The sequence below is a fragment of the Hibiscus syriacus genome, unplaced genomic scaffold (assembly GCF_006381635.1).
Source record: "Hibiscus syriacus cultivar Baekdansim isolate YM2019G1 unplaced genomic scaffold, ASM638163v2 tig00110462_pilon, whole genome shotgun sequence".
Lineage (NCBI taxonomy): Eukaryota > Viridiplantae > Streptophyta > Magnoliopsida > Malvales > Malvaceae > Hibiscus > Hibiscus syriacus.
The window spans coordinates 701,248-720,238 of NW_024062747.1; the positions used below are offsets into that span (position 1 = coordinate 701,248).

At 34.9% G+C, this 18,991-nt stretch overlaps 2 protein-coding genes and 1 pseudogene across 3 annotated transcripts; all 3 read left to right on the forward strand.

Annotated features, from left to right (window-relative positions):
- The first annotated feature begins 361 nt into the window (after nucleotides 1-361).
- LOC120126908 (splicing factor U2af large subunit B-like) lies at nucleotides 362-4,431 on the forward strand. Of its 2 annotated transcripts, XM_039144949.1 has the most exons (13): nucleotides 363-550; nucleotides 852-1,090; nucleotides 1,206-1,310; nucleotides 1,509-1,615; nucleotides 2,182-2,252; nucleotides 2,337-2,381; nucleotides 2,473-2,532; nucleotides 2,614-2,674; nucleotides 2,759-2,871; nucleotides 2,950-3,396; nucleotides 3,491-3,626; nucleotides 3,927-3,994; nucleotides 4,090-4,431. In XM_039144949.1, the coding sequence occupies exons 1-13, from the start codon at nucleotides 419-421 to the stop codon at nucleotides 4,225-4,227; spliced, it is 1,722 nt and encodes a 573-aa protein (XP_039000880.1). In that variant the 5' UTR covers nucleotides 363-418; the 3' UTR covers nucleotides 4,228-4,431. The 2 variants fall into 2 exon arrangements, with proteins under 2 accessions (XP_039000879.1, XP_039000880.1); XM_039144948.1 differs by having other exon boundaries at nucleotides 362-550; nucleotides 2,473-2,674.
- A 3,359-nt stretch (nucleotides 4,432-7,790) lies between these two features.
- Nucleotides 7,791-13,471, forward strand: LOC120126754 (annotated as a pseudogene).
- A 3,377-nt stretch (nucleotides 13,472-16,848) lies between these two features.
- On the forward strand, nucleotides 16,849-18,687 carry LOC120126905. The gene is made up of 3 exons (XM_039144946.1): nucleotides 16,849-17,228; nucleotides 17,351-17,689; nucleotides 18,162-18,687. Exons 1-3 carry the CDS (start codon nucleotides 16,941-16,943, stop codon nucleotides 18,639-18,641), a joined length of 1,107 nt encoding a protein of 368 aa, XP_039000877.1. The 5' UTR covers nucleotides 16,849-16,940; the 3' UTR covers nucleotides 18,642-18,687.
- The last annotated feature ends 304 nt before the right edge of the window (nucleotides 18,688-18,991 follow it).

An 18,991-nucleotide genomic window follows, 5' to 3' on the forward strand; every position in this document is an offset into this window, starting at 1 on the left:
TCTTAATTATTAAAAAAATTATTTTAATTTCTTTCTATATAATATTTTTATTACACTCATACATTATATGGTATAAATTATTTTCAAGTGTTGTTAATATTCTTTTAACATATTTCTAGCGCGCAATGTAATTTTTGTTGCGACGGAAATTAACAATTAATTCATGCTGTAGATGTTCAATAACTTTGGAAGCCAGTTAAATAAAAAAGATTTTAGATGCCAAATTAATAATAAATACAATTTTAATTTTTAAAAACAAAATACTAGTATTTAACTCTAAAATTTAAAATGTATTCTATGCTAAGCACCTTCGTAGCGAATAAATATCTCGAGCGGCTTGGTTTTTCAGCAATCCCAGCGACTTAACAAAATCAAAAAGAAAACCTAAATAGTCTTTAAAGACTATCACCCAAAAAAAATGACCGATTACGAAGCTGGCTACCAGAGTAACGGGGAGGATCTTGAAAACTGTAATGGCGGCGTTCCTTCTCCTCAGCCTCGCGAAGATAGTCACGGCGGACTTGATGATCTCCGTGATTCCAAATCTCAGGTATGTTTCACTACCACAAGATCGCTTGAAGTTAGGGTTCCTTCCCACCCTCTTAGATTAGAGCTATTGACATTGATTGTTTTAGTCCTTTTTGAAGAATATATGAATGAGGTTTAGGTTGTTTAGATTCTAGTTTCTTCTTCTATTATATGTCATTTTATTTGCTCATTTGAGAATAGAAAATATATTAAGGTTAATCTTGTTTTAAATTAGGTATATTTTTTTTGCAAACCAAGCTCGTATAGTTATATAATTGTTCATTTCATATTCGTTAATGTTAATATGACTAACTATTTTGCAGCATGGATCTCGTGAACACGAGAGAGGATCTTCTAGAAGTAGGGAAAAAGAGAAAAGCCGCGACAGGGGCAGGGAGAAGGATTCTGATCGTCATTGGGACAGGGAAAGGGAAAAGGATAGGGACCGGGGTAAGGATCGTGATTGTCATCACAGAGATCGTCGTAGGGAGCAGAGTGAGAGGAGGGAAAGAGGAAGAGATAGGGATGAAGATGATTACCACCGAAGTCGGGACTATGATAGGTGGCATATTTAAATCAATTTAAGCTTCCTTGACATTGATTACTCTGTTTACTTTATTCTGCTTGTTCTTATTGCTAGCTGTATAAGGTTTTATATTTCTAAATGTTGTTTGCAGGCGAAGGGGTTATGATAGAGACAGGGAGAGCAGGAATAGGCGCGGGTCTCGTAGATCCGAACACAGATCAAAGTCAAGGTCCCGCTCTCGCTCATCCTCAAGGAGGTAGGTTATAAAGAACTAGATAATTTGAAAAACATAATTTTCCTTGCTTTACAAATTGAAGCAGCATCTAGTTTTTTTTTAGAATACTTGTGTTCAATTCTTGGAAGTAGTAACTAGTAAGAGCAGTTTAAGGTCTTTATCCCGGCTCATGTTGATTATATTTCATGTCCCTGATATACTATTTTTATCTGTCTGCAGCAAAAGGATTAGTGGCTTTGACATGGCACCTCCTGCTTCTGCAATGTTAGCTGCTGGTTCTGGTGGTGCTGTTGCTGCTGCCACCGCTGCAGTCACGGCCACTTCAGGTACATATGGCGTCACGAGTTCTATGATTTCTGTATTTTGGTAACTGCCACTGCTCTTTTGGTTGATGTATTGTGGGAAGTTCCTACGAGACATCCGGTATGCTTTTGGTAAGCTGTATTTTTTCTTCCATTTTGTATATACAGCCTTTTAAGCTGCAGTCTATAGAAGGGTTTTAATATTATTTTTATATACTTGGTGAAATAATTCTGGAACTGAGAGAGTTTTGGTTGTCTTGTGTTTGGTGTTTGTTTGTTTGTTTCTATGTTTTTGTCTTTGTTGTAAGAAGGCAATGGCGTGAGCCGACTTCTGTAGCTTTTGTGTACAAGGAGGAATCAATGCACGAGTTTAATGGTATTGTTCGTCTTTCCACTGGCAACTATTGCCTTTTTGGGTAGTCTTGCAAGTATTTCCTCAAGAACTTGCTTATGATGTGTTATTTTTTTTAAGAGGTTCAGATATGCTATGGGAAAGGAGGCATAAAGTCCTTTTGCTGCATCAACTGCTATAGGAATAAGACTGATATTTATAATTATATCCTTATATGAAATCTGAATTTCTTTTGCAGTCCAGATTCCTGGGAATAATCCAGCCCTAGCAGGAGTATTTCCAAACATGTTTCCTCTGGCAACTGGTCAGGTATGTATTTTTCTCGTGTGAATGAGATTGTTGCAAGCTCCCGAATATCTCAAACTCAGTATGAGTTTTGGCTCTTTGCAACAGTTTGGTGGTCTCCCTCTAATGCCAGTTCAGGCAATGACTCAGCAGGTTTGGTGTATTATGCATACATTTGAAGTTTCTCTTCTCTACAAAATAATTTTTTTAAAATTACATTTATATGATTTATCTTTACGATCAGGCTACAAGGCATGCTCGCCGCATCTATGTTGGAGGACTTTCTCCTACTGCAAATGAACAGGTTTTACTATGCATTATACTTAACATTTTCATTGTTATATTTGTGTTAGTGCTGGAACTAACCCTAAATATTATATTTCAGTCAGTCGCAACTTTCTTCAGCCAGGTTATGGCTGCAATTGGTGGAAACACTGCTGATCCGGGTAAATGGAGATTTTTTTATCCATTGGTCGACTAAAATACCTTCTTTATGTCTCTAGTTGCTCATTCTTTTCTGTTACATTCAGGGGATGCTGTAGTTAACGTTTACATAAACCATGAAAAGAAGTTCGCTTTTGTAGAGATGAGATCAGTAGAGGAAGCTAGTAATGCAATGGCTTTAGATGGCATTATTTTTGAGGTTTTTTATTTTCTTTGGGATCTTCATACTGAAGTCATTTAAGTACAAAATGTTGCAATGACCTGTTTGAATTTCTAGGGAGCTCCTGTGAAGGTTAGGAGACCCAGTGACTATAACCCTTCTCTAGCTGCAACTCTTGGTCCAAGCCAGCCTAGTCCCAATCTTAATCTAGCTGCTGTGGGTCTATCTCCAGGATCTGCTGGTGGGCTTGAGGGTCCAGACCGCATTTTTGTTGGAGGGCTTCCATATTACTTCACTGAAGCACAAATCAGGGAGTTGTTAGAGTCTTTTGGACCTCTTCGAGGTTTTGATCTAGTAAAAGATAGAGAAACTGGAAACTCGAAAGGCTATGCCTTCTGCATTTATCAAGATCTGTCAGTTACAGACATTGCTTGTGCTGCTTTAAATGGAATTAAAATGGGTGATAAAACTCTCACTGTTAGACGAGCAAACCAAGGTACTACCCAGCCTAAACCTGAGCAGGAGAGTATCCTCCAGCATGCACAGCAGCAGATTGCTTTGCAGGTAAGAATACGTATCACATTTTTCTAAATTTATTATTGTTTGTTGAAATTATCATTGTAGATTATAGGCTAATTTCTTAGTCCTCTTTTGTCAGAGGCTTATTTTGCAACCACAAGGTGTGCCCACAAAGGTTGTGTGCTTGACTCAAGCAATTAGCGAAGATGATCTTAGAGATGATGAGGAGTACGGGGATATTGTTGAAGACATGAAACAAGAGGGTGGAAAATATGGTAAAAAATCTTCTTAAGCTATTTGGTCCATCTTTTTGTAATTGCCCCTCTCTAAATTTTAAGTTTTCTTAGCATGCTAAGCATTTTATATTTTTATTAATTTCCCCGCTTTTGTGTGTGTTTTTGTATCTCTGTTTTACAGCCCTTTCTTGTTCCGCCTCTGGTATAGAAGAGTCGAGTTTAGCTTACATAGACAGGAGACACGATAACCCTTTATCTATATTTTTTCTACAGTTCTTCTTAACTGATTCCTTGAAGATTTTTTTTTTGGATTCGAAATTTTCACATGTGATATGCCAGGTGCATTGGTAAATGTTGTCATACCCCGCCCAAATCCAAATGGCGAACCATTACCAGGTGTTGGGAAGGTCAGTGTTCAGTAATTTTTTTATCATTTTTGTTGTTGAAGAAATCCTATTGTTCTTCCCCCTGTTACTGAATTGCAATTGTTTGATATTTTAAGGTATTTCTGGAGTACTCGGACGTTGACGGTTCCCGAAAAGCCCAGGCTGCAATGAATGGAAGGAGATTCGGTGATAATCAAGTAATTGCTGTCTTCTATCCAGAGGACAAATTTGCTCAGGGGGAATATGACGCCTAATAACGGATCTTATCTGCCGTGCATTATAGTTGTTCGAACTGGTTCTTTCTATGTTTAGGTTTTTGACTTAAAGAGATAGTTAAGATATAAGAATTTTATCCATGACTACCTACCTTTTTTGTAATTGTAATATTGGTTTGCACTTAATGTCGAGTTTGTAATATGCTATGCTTAAGAAAAAATTATGTCGTTTGTTGTTGCTTATTTTTATTGATTTCTAGTGATTTCTCTACCTTTTGCTTCGCTTCATTTCTGTACTAGAAAATTCCTAACCTGCGATATTAAAATTTGAATCCCGACTAGGTTATATTCTTTTACCATTACTTTCTAAAGGTGATTGTATGAATATGAACAGAACCTGTAAGGTCTTAGGGCTAGTGTGATGAAATATCAGATTTTTTAAATGAATATGAACAATCTTGATGTTATAAATAGAATAATATAGATTGAAATAATCATCTTCATATTTATTCTGGATTGAATTTATTTTATTTAAATGTTTTTGGGTTTAGTTTTTTTAAATAAAAAATAGTCCTCTTATTTAAGGGTTTGATATGTTTTGACAAAGATTTCATGGTTGAGTGTAGGGGTGCACAAAAAATTCGAATATCCGATTTTGTAAAAAAATATCCGAAACCGGATTTGGGAAAAATCGTTTTTTTTAACCGGATCGGATTTTTTTAAACCGGTTATTTTAACCGGTTTGGAAAAAAAACCTAGACCGGTTTTTTTACCGGATAAAAAACTGGTTTGAAAAAAATCGGTTAAAAAATCTGTTTTTATCCGGAAAAAAAATCGGTCTGGGTTTAAAAAACTAACCGTTTGGGGGGGTTTTGTGACCATTTTTGACCGTTTTTTTCTTTAAAAAATTACCATTTTACCACCCTAAACATGTATAAATAGGTTGAGGATGTATTTGGTTGATTACAACTTTCTCAAATCTTATTATACAACACCTAAACATCTCTCAAATCTTATTTTTGTAATTTTTTGTTCATCATGAGTAACACGGCTGAATCTTCCGTCGGGGGAAACATTGAAGTCGTGAGAGTGATCGAACACACTCGAAACAAAGATATTTGGGATCACTACGATTTATGTGAGATGTCAAATGGCTCGAGGAGGGCGCGTTGTAAACTTTGTCTAAAGTTACTTGCATCGGAAGGAAACACAACGTTGAAGAACCATTTGACAAAATCATGCAAGGCACTTCGCTCAAGATCAGATCCTAGTCAATTGAATCTTACACCGCAAGGTGGTGTTTTTGTTTACGACAACGAAAAATTACGAGAAGCGTTTACAAAGTTCGTGATTACAAAAGCATTGCCGTTTGACCACTTTGATGATGAATATTTCACGACAACAATTCAACAACTAATGCAACCACGTTATACTCAAGTAAGTCGTACTACCCTTAGAAGAGATGCTATAAAAATGTGGCGTACGATGAGGGAAAAAATGATTTTAGGATTCCAAGAACACCGTTATGGTGTGTCGCTTACATGTGACGTTTGGAGTTCCCCTCATAATACCGGAAATTCTTTTTTAGCCGTTACGTCACATTGGTTAGATCAAAATAATTGGCAAATGATGAAAAGAACAATCACGTTTGAATTATTCGGTGAGCCGCATACCGGTGCTAATTTATTTACACTTTTAAAAAGGGTAATTTGTCTTTATAAATTAGAAAAATAAAGTTTTTTCTATATCATTTGATAATGCATCGAATAATACAAACGCGGTTCCAAGATTGAAAATATTACTTTCACCGATTTTAGACGGTGCATTTTTTAATACCCGTTGCGTTGCACACATAATTAATTTATCCGTGCAAGCCGGTTTGGAGGTTATTGAGCCGATTAGATTAGAATTTAAAACAATGATAAAATCGATTCTTTGTAACAACAACAAAAGACTAAATGATTATAAACGATTTTGTAAGTCCGTTAATAAAAAAGCTTTGGGTCCTAATTTGGATTGTCCAACTTGTTGGAACTCAACTTGGATGATGATGCATACTGCCTTAAGGCAAAGGGAAACATTGCAAACATTTCACGATCGGCTTTTCGAGAGGGGTCATGTCTCAAACATTTATCCGGATTCGAGTTGGAAAACTATAGCCAAAATAACCGATTTGCTTGGGGTTTTTAAAAATGTAACAACTTTTTTATCCGGTGTTTATTACCCTACTAGCCCGTTGGTTCTTAATCAAATATTTTTGTTGGCTACCCGACTAAATGACTTTGAATTTGAAACCGAAGTTTTTCAAGAAATTGGCTTTGCAATGAAGGAAAAACTTTTAAAATATTTTAAGGAGATTCCCCCCATTTTTACTTGTGCCGCCGCTTTAAACCCAACGTTAAATGTTGGCGGGGTTGAAACACTAATTGAACAAATTGCGTTTGCTTTTAATCTAACCGATGATGAACCCAACTTTGTCCAAAACCAAATAAATTATTTTAACAAATGTTTTCGAGACATGTTTGCAATTTATTTAACTAAATACAGATCAACTAGTGTAATACACAATCAAATGAGAATGAATGCGGAAACATCTAGTAGACGTCCAAGTAACATAAATTTGAATCTTTTTAACACTCTTGTAAATTCCCAATCCAAACGATCACGTACTACCACCCCAAGTAGCGAGTTGGAAAATTACATGTCATGCAATTTTCTATCAAAAATGACATTTGAAGAGTTTGAAAGTTTGGATATTTTGGCTTGGTGGAAAGAAAAGGAAGCACAATTTCCGATTCTAGTCGCCATGGCCCATGATTTACTAATCGTCCAAGCTTCTACGATAGCTTCGGAATCCGCTTTTTCTGTTAGTGGCAGGGTTATATCGCAACGGAGATCAAGACTAAGTCCCGAGTCGGTGGAAGTATGCATTTGTTTAAAGGATTATTTGGATGGAGCGACTCGCAAGCAACATATCACCACCCTAGAAGATGCAATTGATGCCGATTTGGAAGCAAACTTACACATTGAAGAAGTCGAACTTAGAATATCCCCTCCAAACGAAGAAGGCGAAGATGATGAAGAAGAGATGGCAATGTAGTTTATTTTTAAACTTTATTTCAATTATCGTAAACTTTGTTTCAATTATCGAACTTGAAGTTTTTAAGTATTTGAATTTATCGAACTTGGAAGTTTTTACTTGGAAGTTTTTAAGTATTTGAATTTATCAAACTTGGAAGTATTTAAGTATTTCAATTATCGTAAACTTTGTTGCAATTGATGATGATGTAATTTTAATAATATTAAAATCAGTTTTTTTATAACTGGTTTTTTTATAACCGGTTTTTAAAAAACTGTTTTTTTAAAAACCGAAACCGGTTACACCGGTTAGGATATCCGGCCCTCCAAACCGGTTAGAAACCGAACCGGTTATTTTATAAACCGATTTTTTTTCTATGAGAAAAAATCGGATCAGATAAAAATCGATCCGGATCGAATTGAAATCCGACTTCTGTGCAACCCTAGTTGAGTGTTTGATTGGCAATACTTAATAATAGAACATTAAAACAAACTTAACAAGAACGTTGAGAAATATTATCTTTCATTGGGCTTAACGCTGACCATTGTTTAGCATTGTAGCGCGCCTCTCGTCTCTCCTAGTCTAAAACCTTAACAAGAACCTCAAAGTCCCCTAAAAAGATGTCATCTTCTATTCGTCTTTGCCAGCTCCGCCGCTTTTCGACCACCACCAATGTAGCTGCCGGCGCTAACTCATCCTCCATCTCATTCTCCCATGCCAAAAGCAAACTCCGCACTGAATACGACCCTGACAAAGCCCTCGAAATCTACTCCTCCGTTTCCAAACACTGCTCTTCCTCTTCTTCTTCCCGCTACGCTTAAGACCTCATCGTCCGCTACCTCGCCAAGTCTCACCGTTTCTCCGAGATCGAATCCTTAATCGAGTCCCACAAAACCGACCCCAAGTTTTCTCAAGAGCCTTTCCTCTCCACTCTCATCAGATCGTATGGTATGGCTGGCATGTTAGATCACGCCATCAAAACTTTCCAATAGATGGGGCAATTTGGTACTCCACGATCAACCACTTCCTTCAATACATTACTCTCTGCTGCAGCCAGTCGAGGCCCCCAATTTAGAGGCTAAATTTTAGAAATTTTAAAGTATTGGATTTAATTGGTATTTTGAAAGAAACGATGGATTAAATTGTAAAATTTCAAAGTTGATAGACCGTTTTAAGAAGTGAAGAAAATTCAGTGGCTAAATTTATGATTTGACCATTTTTCTTTTGGGATGAATTATAACCCCATTCCTATGTTTTTATGCAGGAAAACATCAGTTTCTCTCCTCCGATCAACCCACTTTCAACTATGATCTACTCGTCCGACCTCCAATCGATGAATCGAAACCACCATCGTGTTCGTTGTTGACCGAAGAACAAAACACCTCAAACCTTTAGCCGTGAATCGTCATCATTCGTCGTTAATTTCAGTCTGAAGTATCGTCGGTAATAACTCGATTTCAGTTGGTTTTTCATCGATTTACGACGATCCGATCATCCATTTACGACACCTCCCGCGCCATCGTGTTCCTTGCATCATTCGAATCCACCGGTGTTCATCGTTTCTCCGTCGTCACCGGCGCGTGGAGGGGTGAGACCGTCAAAGTTTCAGACATTCAAAATTGTGAACCGAGCTTTGTAAATGCCTAAAAATCGCTTAAAATAATTTTTAGGAATTTTTCCGGGAATTTTCCGACACCGTAGCACTGTTCACGTGCCACCCCCGAGAGTGGGCATCGTCTGGGTGATAATTTTGTAATTAATTTATGTTTGGGTGCTATTTGTGTAAAATTCGGGTGTTAGTTTAGTAAATATTTGAAGAATGTGGCTAATTTGGTAATTAATTTCTGTTAGGGTGATATTTGTGTAAAATGGTCGAATGTTGACTGTTAATGCGTAAACTATTAACCGACGTTGACCACAGTTGACCAAAACTTTGACCGGCGTTGACCGGGCATTAAACGACCTTTGACTTTGACCGAGTATATCTATCCTGACATTTTTGACGTTCCGAATCTGATTTCGCAGTCCGTTTTTTGAAATTCAGACCCGAAGGCCTCAAAATTGGTAGTCAAACCCGTTGACTTTGAATTTGACCGAAAATTCCAAATTTTTGAAAAGTCATATTTTATACTTTCGACGTCCTGAATCTGAATCAGAAAGTCCGTTTCGCCAAATTTGAACCCGGTAAGCTGTTTTACACTGATTTATCATCCGATTTGATTCGTTTTTCAGAATTATGCTCCATTTTTTATGTAATTTCTGTTGATATGCATTTGAGGATTTATTGGAAGATGATTTCAAGATCGAGGGAATTCAAATAGAATTTAATGATCGATCAGTATTGCATGGAAATCGAGGTAATACTTTACTACCTCTTTATGCTTTATGGAACATGTGAATATTGGTAAATGCATGATTAAGATAATGTTAGTCTCATTTGTGTAGTTAATTAATTTCTACACTCGATCTGAATACGGTAAAAAGATTCAGTAATTAATTATGGTTTAGATGACTTTTATAAGAAATTGAGGGATTGATATAATTAAATTACATTATGTGCTTAGTGATAAAGAAATCAACCTGGATCTATAACTTATAATTTATTTCATCAAAGGTTAAATGTTAAAGGTATTTGGATGAGAAATTATGAGTATACTCCGGTAGGGTAAAATTACGAAAAATACCCTTATGTTATAAAAAGACAAGATTGAATATGGAAGTTGAATAAGAGGTTTTTACAGACATATTGATCTGATAAAAATATTGATGTGCATAAGAAATGTTAGTTTTACTTGGAAATTATGGATAACCAGTTTTTAATCCTATGAGGGTTTGTGAAGGATACTAGAAGTCTGTTAAGGGAACTATTTCAAGATCAGAGAGTGTTCAAGAAAGCAATTAATCATAGGATCTCTAAATTATATTATTTTCGTTAAGAGCTAATATCCGAAATTATCTGGTTAAAAAATTACAAAAATGCCCTTGAGAGGTAAAATAGTCCGAGTTGACCCTGAATGAGAAAGTACTTTGAGGATTCGTACTTAACTCGATTTAAGTACGTATTTGATTGTTAAGATCCTGACTTAGTGCAGAAAAATTCCTTATATTCCGTTTGTAAAATCTGAGAAGGTACTTGACCCGAAAATATCCGAATTATGAGTAAATACCTGAAGAACAATTTATCGGGGGTGTTCTTTTGTCAGAATTGTTCGAATGGACTGAAATAAATGATAAGTTTGAATTTAATAATAAGATCGGACAGAAAGAATTATTGGACTACAATGGATCTGTAAAATGACCAAAATACCCCTGCAATGGAAATGACCAAGAATATCACCAAACTCAGGAATGAGTGAATATCCTCGAGCTCTAAAATGAATGGAATAAAACTGAACATCAAAATGACCAAAATACCCTTATGGCCTATACTAAGTAAATGTCTTGGATTAATTAAGGAATCCAAATAAGCATAGGTGTTGGACTACCTTTAGAAGTTATGAAATAACTTAAGTGAGCTGATCAACCGTAATTATATGTCAGTACCTGAACGATATAGGTATCAGTTGAATGTGTGTTCGTCTTCTCAAGTGCGGTTCGATGATAATTTTGAAAGTACTCAGCTCAACTCAACTCTAGATCGCATTCGGTAATAAGAAATGGATATTCATTAGACAAATTAACCATGAAGACCAAATTGAATTAAACGGAAGTACAAAATGTATCTGGAATTCAGAAACGTTTGGATTACCCTGGAGAACTCAAAAGTAATTGGAATAGATTTGACTACTAAATGAATTAAGTAACCTCAAGGAATAAGGATTAAGTAAGTGATTTGGATGAGTCTGGAAACGTTAATGAACATACATGATGTAATGTTCTTATGGATCATGAACTACAAATCAAACACGGTAGCATTTCATGATATATTGAAAGCGTGAAAATGAAATAAAGACATTGGAAGATCTATTCAGTGATGATTCCGAAGATGATCTATGGATAAGAATTTTCGGTATTAAAGTGTAAATACCCTGGAAGGACAACGAATTGACCAGTCAATAAGTATTAGTTATGGAAACTATTCATCTAAGAGTTGTTCGATAATCCGATCAATCGACATAGATTGTAAATGTCCTGAACCTTCAATTCTTCCTTACCAACTCAATTCACATTCTGAATAACTGATGATTCTGTCAGTTAATGAACTCTTCCAATAGTGATTCTAAATTCCAACATTCTATCGACATACTGAAGAACTGTGTTTCTCTGCCTGATACAGTACCTCAAAATAATATCCGTAAACTCTGGTGTGTTCCCTAATCATATGGATATTTTATCTGGTTTCAGATTTGAAATATGTTCTGATTTCTGATTCGAATTCTGTTCTGATATATGATATATGATATGAATCCTGTTTTGATTTCTGATATCTCCATTTATTGACGGAAAAATGTTTTATTTGGGGGTATTGTTGGAGGAAGAAAATATGAAGGCTCCTCAGCTTTGTGCTCTGGGCCTAACTGTTGTGCCGGGGTTGTATGGTTATGGGGAACCTGCACATTATGATGTGTTCGGTTGGGGGATTTATTATGGTTTTTGATAAATGTTTTATTTGGGGGGTTATTGTTGGAGGAAGAATATATGAAGGCTCCTCGACTGTGTGCTCAGGGCCTTACTGTTGTGACGGGGTTGTATGGTTCTGGGGAATCTACACATTATGGACGTGTGCGGTTGAGGGAATTACTATGATTTCTGAATGTTTAAAAATATGTATTTTTTCACTGGTTTTGCGGGAACACACTAGATAACCTATTATGATCTCCTGAACCTAAACATCCGAAATATTTCTCTGAACTGAAAGCTCATTGTTCGTTACCACCTGAAATATCAGTAGGATCTCCGCTCAATATAAAAATCTGTAAATGTATGGATCATTAAGAAAATATATGTTTATCTGTATCTGCACGTTCTTCAGCATCATCTGGTAGTTCTGTATTACTGAGCTTTCCGAAGCTCACTCTATTACTCAATATTGCAGGTTAAAAGAATTGTACCAGTGCAACTATCGACTTCAGTAAGGGAGTTTCCCAACGTTGTTTGAAGAATATGGTACATGTGATTAGGGGGCATGTAATTGTATTTTATTTTAATATTTGAGTTTGAAAATATGTTTTATTTCTGTATACTGATAAATCATTTTATAAGTTACATGTTTTAATAAAAGTTTTAAATTTTTTTATAGTGGGTCGCTCCGGTGGCCTTAAAGTGACACTCCAGATTGGATCGGGTTAACCGCATCGGTCTGAGGGGTTACAGAGGCAGTTTGATAAAGTCCCCCCAACTGTTCGACGAAATTCCCAAGAAATACGAAGGTGTTTACCCAGACAAAGTTTCCTATGGAATTTTAATTAAAGCTTATTGCGAAGCAGGTAATCCGGAGAAAGGGCTCGAGGTTTTAAGAGAGATGGAAAGGAAAAGCATTGAGGTGACTACGGTTACCTTTACAACAATTTTAAATGCTTTGTATAAGAAGGGAAAAACAGAAGAGGCTGAGAAGTTGTGGTTTGAAATGACGAAGACTGGTTGTGAATTAGATGTTGCTGCTTGTAACGTACGGATTTCGAGCGATCCGGAAAAAGTGAAGGAGCTGATTGATGGTATGAGCAGCCTGGGGTTGGAACCTGATACCATCAGTTATAATTATCTAATGACCTCTTATTTTAAGAGAGGCATGTTGGATGAAGCTAAGAAGGTTTATGAAGGATTAGAAAGTAATGGGTGCAACCCAAATGCGGTAACTGGACTATGGTGTTTTATTTGTGTTTAAATAGATTGCATGAGCAAGGTTATAAGGTGTTCAAAGAGACTGTAAGATTCGATAAGGTTCCAGATTTTAACACATTGAAGCATTTGGCGGAGGGATTGGTGATGAAAAAGAAGACCAAGGACACTAAAGGGTTAATCAGGACGGTAAAGAAGACGTTTCCTCCGAACTTCTTGAATGCATGGACGAAGCTCGAGAAAGAACTTGGTTTGTCTTCTTGCAGTGCCGGTAATGCTGAAGCTCAAGAGGCTAAAGAATCTACAGGTTAGAAGTGAGATTGTAGCAGTCATTTGCCTGTGGTTTTGAGTTAGCTGCTTTCACTTCATTTGCAGCTAAGAATGATTAGATGAATTATGCAATCAGCTGTGCTAATTTCAGGTAAAGTTACCATATTTGATTCTGCATTAATTTCAAGGATTGCTTGATGTTATACTTTTTTGCTATTTGTTTGTTTTGTTGTTCTAGTTGTCTTGGAATGAGAAGGAAATTCTAATAATAGAAATTTCTGCGAAAATTAGTTATTTTCCTTCATGTCATTGAGCATTGTTCTATAATAATGTGACATGATATGAGTAAATAATTCGATAATAATTATGTTCCTTCATGTGTATCCTCGACCACCAAAATATGAGTAATTCTGTCGTACAACAGTCTAATTTAAGGCTATAAAAAGGCGCAACCGGAAATCTTAAAAAAATTAACATTTTCGGTTGAGAGCAACATAAAATGTTATAAAGAATGTAACATTTTCGGTTGTCAACTGAAAATATTAAAAAATTAACATTTTAGGATGCTTTTAACCGGAAATGTTAAGATTTTCTTAACATTTCCGGTTGTGTATTTCTTTAGCCTTAAATTAGGTTGTCGTTGCTTATGCATTCCCTAAAATCTCAGAAAAACTAGAAAAATCACCCCCCATGATGATGCCTAGCATTTAAAGACGATAACTAGTGCAAGAGTATGTTCAAATCTGTCTTCAAACATTTGCTTCTTTAGTACCATCTCCATCATCTGCCTATTAAAATCCTCATATGATTCTTTAATTTCTTCGACACGGAAATTGTTTCTTACTTGCACTTGCACCGTGCATGATTGACAACTTCGTCGGGGATTTGCTCTATGATAATGATAATCTCGTTCCATTTAGCATGTTTGATATTGGCATTCCTTATTAGGGGGGATCGGTTTCGTTTGTTTTTTTTTGAATTTTTATAATTATTTATGATAATTCAGTTTGATTTTATTCTCAAGTTTTTATATTAATTTTAAACTTTGGCTTTTTAGATTTTATTATGAAAAAGACTTATTTTTACATTATAAAAGAATTAAAATTAATTATAGATTAAATGAAAATAGAATTAGGTTTGATTTGGATAATCATGATTTTTAAATTTATGTTTCTATCGTTCAAACTTTATGATTCAGATCAATTTTTAATTTATTCAGTTTCTTTTGTTCACCCTATTCATTAATGATATATAACATTTTATATTAAATGTAAGATATTAAAATAAAAAAACTAAACATGAGCAAAAACAAATTATTCTTAAAAAAAATCAAATTCATCCTCATCTAGTTTACTTTGAACTTCTATAACTCATAACATACATTGGCTCTAGAGGTATTTTTTGTGTCAAATGAAGCTCGCATAACATACTAAGAACTAAGAAGCCCGAACTTCATATTTTGATTATCAAATGGTCTAAAAATGAAGTTGGATTAGCGTAACAAAATTGATTAAATTATGTTACACTCGTTAACTTGAAAAAAGAACTGGTTCATTGAATTCTGTCTCGAATTCTGAATTGGTTCATTGAGTGCTGGGACGGAGTCAATATTAAATATTGACAGAGGTCGAAATATTAAACTTTTTAAGAAAAATATAATGACTTATTAGGTATTTAGACTCAAAATTCAGAAAATAATATCTATTTGTCTAGTATTTAAACTTACAATAACCTAAATTATTATTAGACAAAAAAAGATTGAGAACACATAATGTTGAACTATGTTTTGATATAATAATTTATGACAAAATGTTTTTAGACTTGAATTAAATTTATTCAAAGTTTTCAAAAACAATTCAAAGTCTATTTAACTTGGAATTGAGCACAAAATGCTTTTTTGGGCAAAAAGTACCGATACTATTCTTACAGTATTGATACCTCATGAACAGTACTGATACTGTTCATATGGTACCGATACCAAAGGTAAGGGAAGCATCGATACTCACTAGGTAGTATTGATACTACCAACTTGCTCAAATTTCAAAATGCAAAAATGATACCAATGCCCAAAGGGGTACCGATACTACTTTACATAGTAGTATCGATACCATAGGCTTAGTATCGATACTGTCAGGCCCAACGACTAATTTTGTTTAAAAATAACAAAGGTAGTACCGTTACTCCCTATAGGAGTACCGATACCCTACTGGACAGTTTATTTTTGTAGAGAAAACTTCCCAAATCGGTTCAAAATCATCCCCAAAGGCTATAAACGACCACAAACACATTTCACCATATAAATACAAGTTCAAGACACTTAAAGAAGGATTATAACACCTATCCAAACAATTAAACACAATAAAAGAGCTTTTCATTCTTTATTCCTATTCTCTTGTAAATATTTTGTTCTTGTGAGCTTTAATTTTTGTAAACACCTTTCTTTTTAGAGGTTTTCTTTGTTTATATATTTTTTCTTGTAAAGGGGTTTTGGTTCTAGCAAAGCCTTTAAAAAGCTAGGGAGTTTTGTAAATGTTATCTCTTTGTCATCGAAAAAGAAAAAACAAATTAGTGGATTTGTTGGAAAATCCTTAGTGAGAGGTAGACTTAGTCGAAAAGTCAAACTAATATAAATCGATGTGCAAAATTGTCTATCTTTTCTTTCTCCTTACTCTTTAAACAATTTTTGTCAATTCACCCTCTTGTACAATTTTTGGTTGTTCAAATTGAGCTTCATCAATCCCAACACATAATTATCCTTCTTTAGTTCGATACTTACTTAATTAAATATTTAATACCTATTTATCATGATTTATTTAAATATTTATTTTTACACAAGTCAAAATAATATTAGACCAAAACTTATCGAGTATATAAATTTTTTACAGAGATGAGCCCCTTGGCCCCAAAAGAACTTGTCTCTGATTGAGTATTTAAAGTACTATTGTTGTATTTATAATTCATTCTGTCAACTTAACCATCAAGTTAGACATCAGATGTAAATTCAAATATGACGTCAAGTATATTTAAAATATGTAGGACAAATTATAAACATGTGTATGCTTACTAAATGGATTATTCAAATCTCACATATATTTACAGTTTGATCCACATATCTGATTAAACCCTAAAATCGATAATTAATTTAATGAAATGACCTTATTAATACAATACTAACACTCTAAGGGATTCAATTGGATCATTTTAAAGTTTAAGTATCCATTTAGAACCTAGCAATTGTTTGGGGATTTACAGTGGAATTGACTCTTTAATTAATTAACTGAATGAAAATTTTCTTTAACGAATATTATATAAATCATGCCCACACAATTCCTACAAGCAAGGATAACCCAAAAGGCAAATCCCTTGCTCGTTCATTTTCTCCACGTACATCCCGATTTTCACTCTCAATAAACAAGATCCTGAAGAAGAAAGGAAGGGTATTTGGTGTTTCCATCACTTGAATTCCATCTCGCTTCCTCTTGCATGTCAAACCAAATCACTGATATATACATATCTTTTCATTCCTCTTGCATCTCTATCCAAATCACTGATATATACATATATATTTCTCTTCGTTATATATCTTGTTTTCTTTTTCTCTTGTACATCTATGAACATTTGTTAAATGAGGAAACTTTGTCCTAACACCGACAAAGAAGATGGACTCGAGACAGTCCTCGAGGTACCGGTGCCGGAAGAAATGTTCACCAGCATGGGGAACAATCTCCAAGCCCGGTTGGAAAACATGTTAACATGGATGAAAGCTCAAACATCCGATAAGTGGTCTCAGCCGATGCTTGCGAGCCGTATTAGCGAGCTGCGGTTCCTTCTTTATCTTGTCGGATCTCCTCTTATCCCTCTCCAGGTGCAATTGGGCCACGCTGTTCACAAACCTGTCAAGGATTGCTCCATTGTAACTCTTCCCTGAAACTCTCTCACGATCACGTTTAAATCTATATTTCCTTTTTCTTAAATACAGCACTATCATCTCTTTCCAGTTTGTTGGAATGAATTTCATATGTTCCCTCCTTGCAGCAAGCTTCGACCGCAAAATACATAGTGCAGCAGTACATAGCTGCAACAGGCGGACAACAGGCCTTAAACGCGGTGAATAGCATGTGCGTAACCGGTCATGTGAAGATCACGGCATCGGAGTTTCAGCAAGGCGATGTAAACGTTAAAGTGAAAAGCACAGAAGAAACAGGCGGATTCGTCCTCTGGCAAAAAGACCCAGATTTATGGTGCCTGGAGCTTATCATTTCAGGTTGCAAGGTTGTTTCTGGAAGCAATGGCAAACTTTCATGGAGGAAATCTTCTAATCAAAACACCCCCGTTTCAAGAGGCCCTCCGAGACCATTACGCAGATTACTTCAGGTATAGTATTTTTTATCAAAGCATTCCGATCATATAATAAAAGGTTAAAAAAATATTTTTAACATTTAATATTAAATAATTATTTTATTTCTTATTCTTTTGGAATATTTTATATTTAAAGTTTTATTTTAAGATAAAATATCCTTCCATCTCAGCGTTCTATGATATAAATCTCTGTTTTAAAATAAAATAGTGAGACCAAAATATTCTAAAAAGAATAAAAACCAAATTGATTATTTAATTAAACACTATGAGTATTTTTTATATTAAGATGAAATGTTATGATCAAAGTGTTCGAAAAAAATAATAATAAAAAACTGTTTCTTTAGAAAACTTAGATTAGAGCATCTGTGTTATAAGATAGTAAAAAATCACAAAATATTATTTTAAAAAATTAAAAGTTAGGATATTTTTTAACTTTATATCGTAATAAAGAAACACTGGGCTTATTTTCTTGGTATCATTTGAGTAGGGGTTGGATCCTAGGTCAACGGCCAATCTGTTTATAGATGCAACATGCATAGGAGAGAAAATTATAAGCAATGAGGACTGCTTTATCCTGAAACTGGAGACGGGTGCAGTCATCCGTGAGGCCCAAAGCGGGCCAAACTATGAGATAATCAACCACACAATCTGGGGTTATTTTAGCCAGCGATCGGGTCTCATGATTCAGTTCGAGGATTCCAGGCTATTGATGATGAAAAACAAGGACGACAATGACGTGTTCTGGGAGACGAGGACCGAGTCGGTAATGGATGACTATAAATACACCGATGGTGTTAACATCGCTCATTCTGGGAAAACGAGCGTCACGTTGTTTAGGTACGGGGAGCAATCGGCCAACCACAAGCGGCAGATCGAAGAGAAATGGAAGATTGAGGACGTGGATTTCAATGTCTGGGGTTTGACAAAGGATGATTTTCTCCCACCCTCCGATCCGCAAACAAGTTAAAACAAAAGATTTCGTATAGTTCAGAAGCATAAGAAGAAGAGAAATTTGCATTTTTCTTTTCACTTTTTTTTAAAGGATGGCTAAAGAAAAGCAATGGCTTTAACAAATTTAGTAGTTGTATTATTTTATCACTTATTTTATTCATTATAGTTTTAATTTGTTAATTTAATAATTTAATTTTATATATTAGTTTTTTAATCATTTTACGACGATGTTAATTATTTTATTATTATTATTTTATATGACATTATATTTTATTAAATTTCAATATCACGTAAGATTATAACAATTTTTTTAAACTATACTCTTAAAATTTAAATCTAACCCCTAAAATCTAAATTATATCTTAA

Coding starts and splice junctions, on each gene's coding strand:
- LOC120126908 (XM_039144948.1), top strand. CDS start 419: ATGACCGATTACGAAGCTGGCTACCAGAGTAACGGGGAGGATCTTGAA. Junction 1,616..2,181: donor TGCAGTCACGGCCACTTCAG/GTACATATGGCG, acceptor TTTCTTTTGCAG/TCCAGATTCCTGGGAATAAT. Junction 2,872..2,949: donor TAGATGGCATTATTTTTGAG/GTTTTTTATTTT, acceptor TTGAATTTCTAG/GGAGCTCCTGTGAAGGTTAG.
- LOC120126905 (XM_039144946.1), top strand. CDS start 16,941: ATGAGGAAACTTTGTCCTAACACCGACAAAGAAGATGGACTCGAGACA. Junction 17,229..17,350: donor CTGTCAAGGATTGCTCCATT/GTAACTCTTCCC, acceptor CCCTCCTTGCAG/CAAGCTTCGACCGCAAAATA. Junction 17,690..18,161: donor CATTACGCAGATTACTTCAG/GTATAGTATTTT, acceptor TCATTTGAGTAG/GGGTTGGATCCTAGGTCAAC.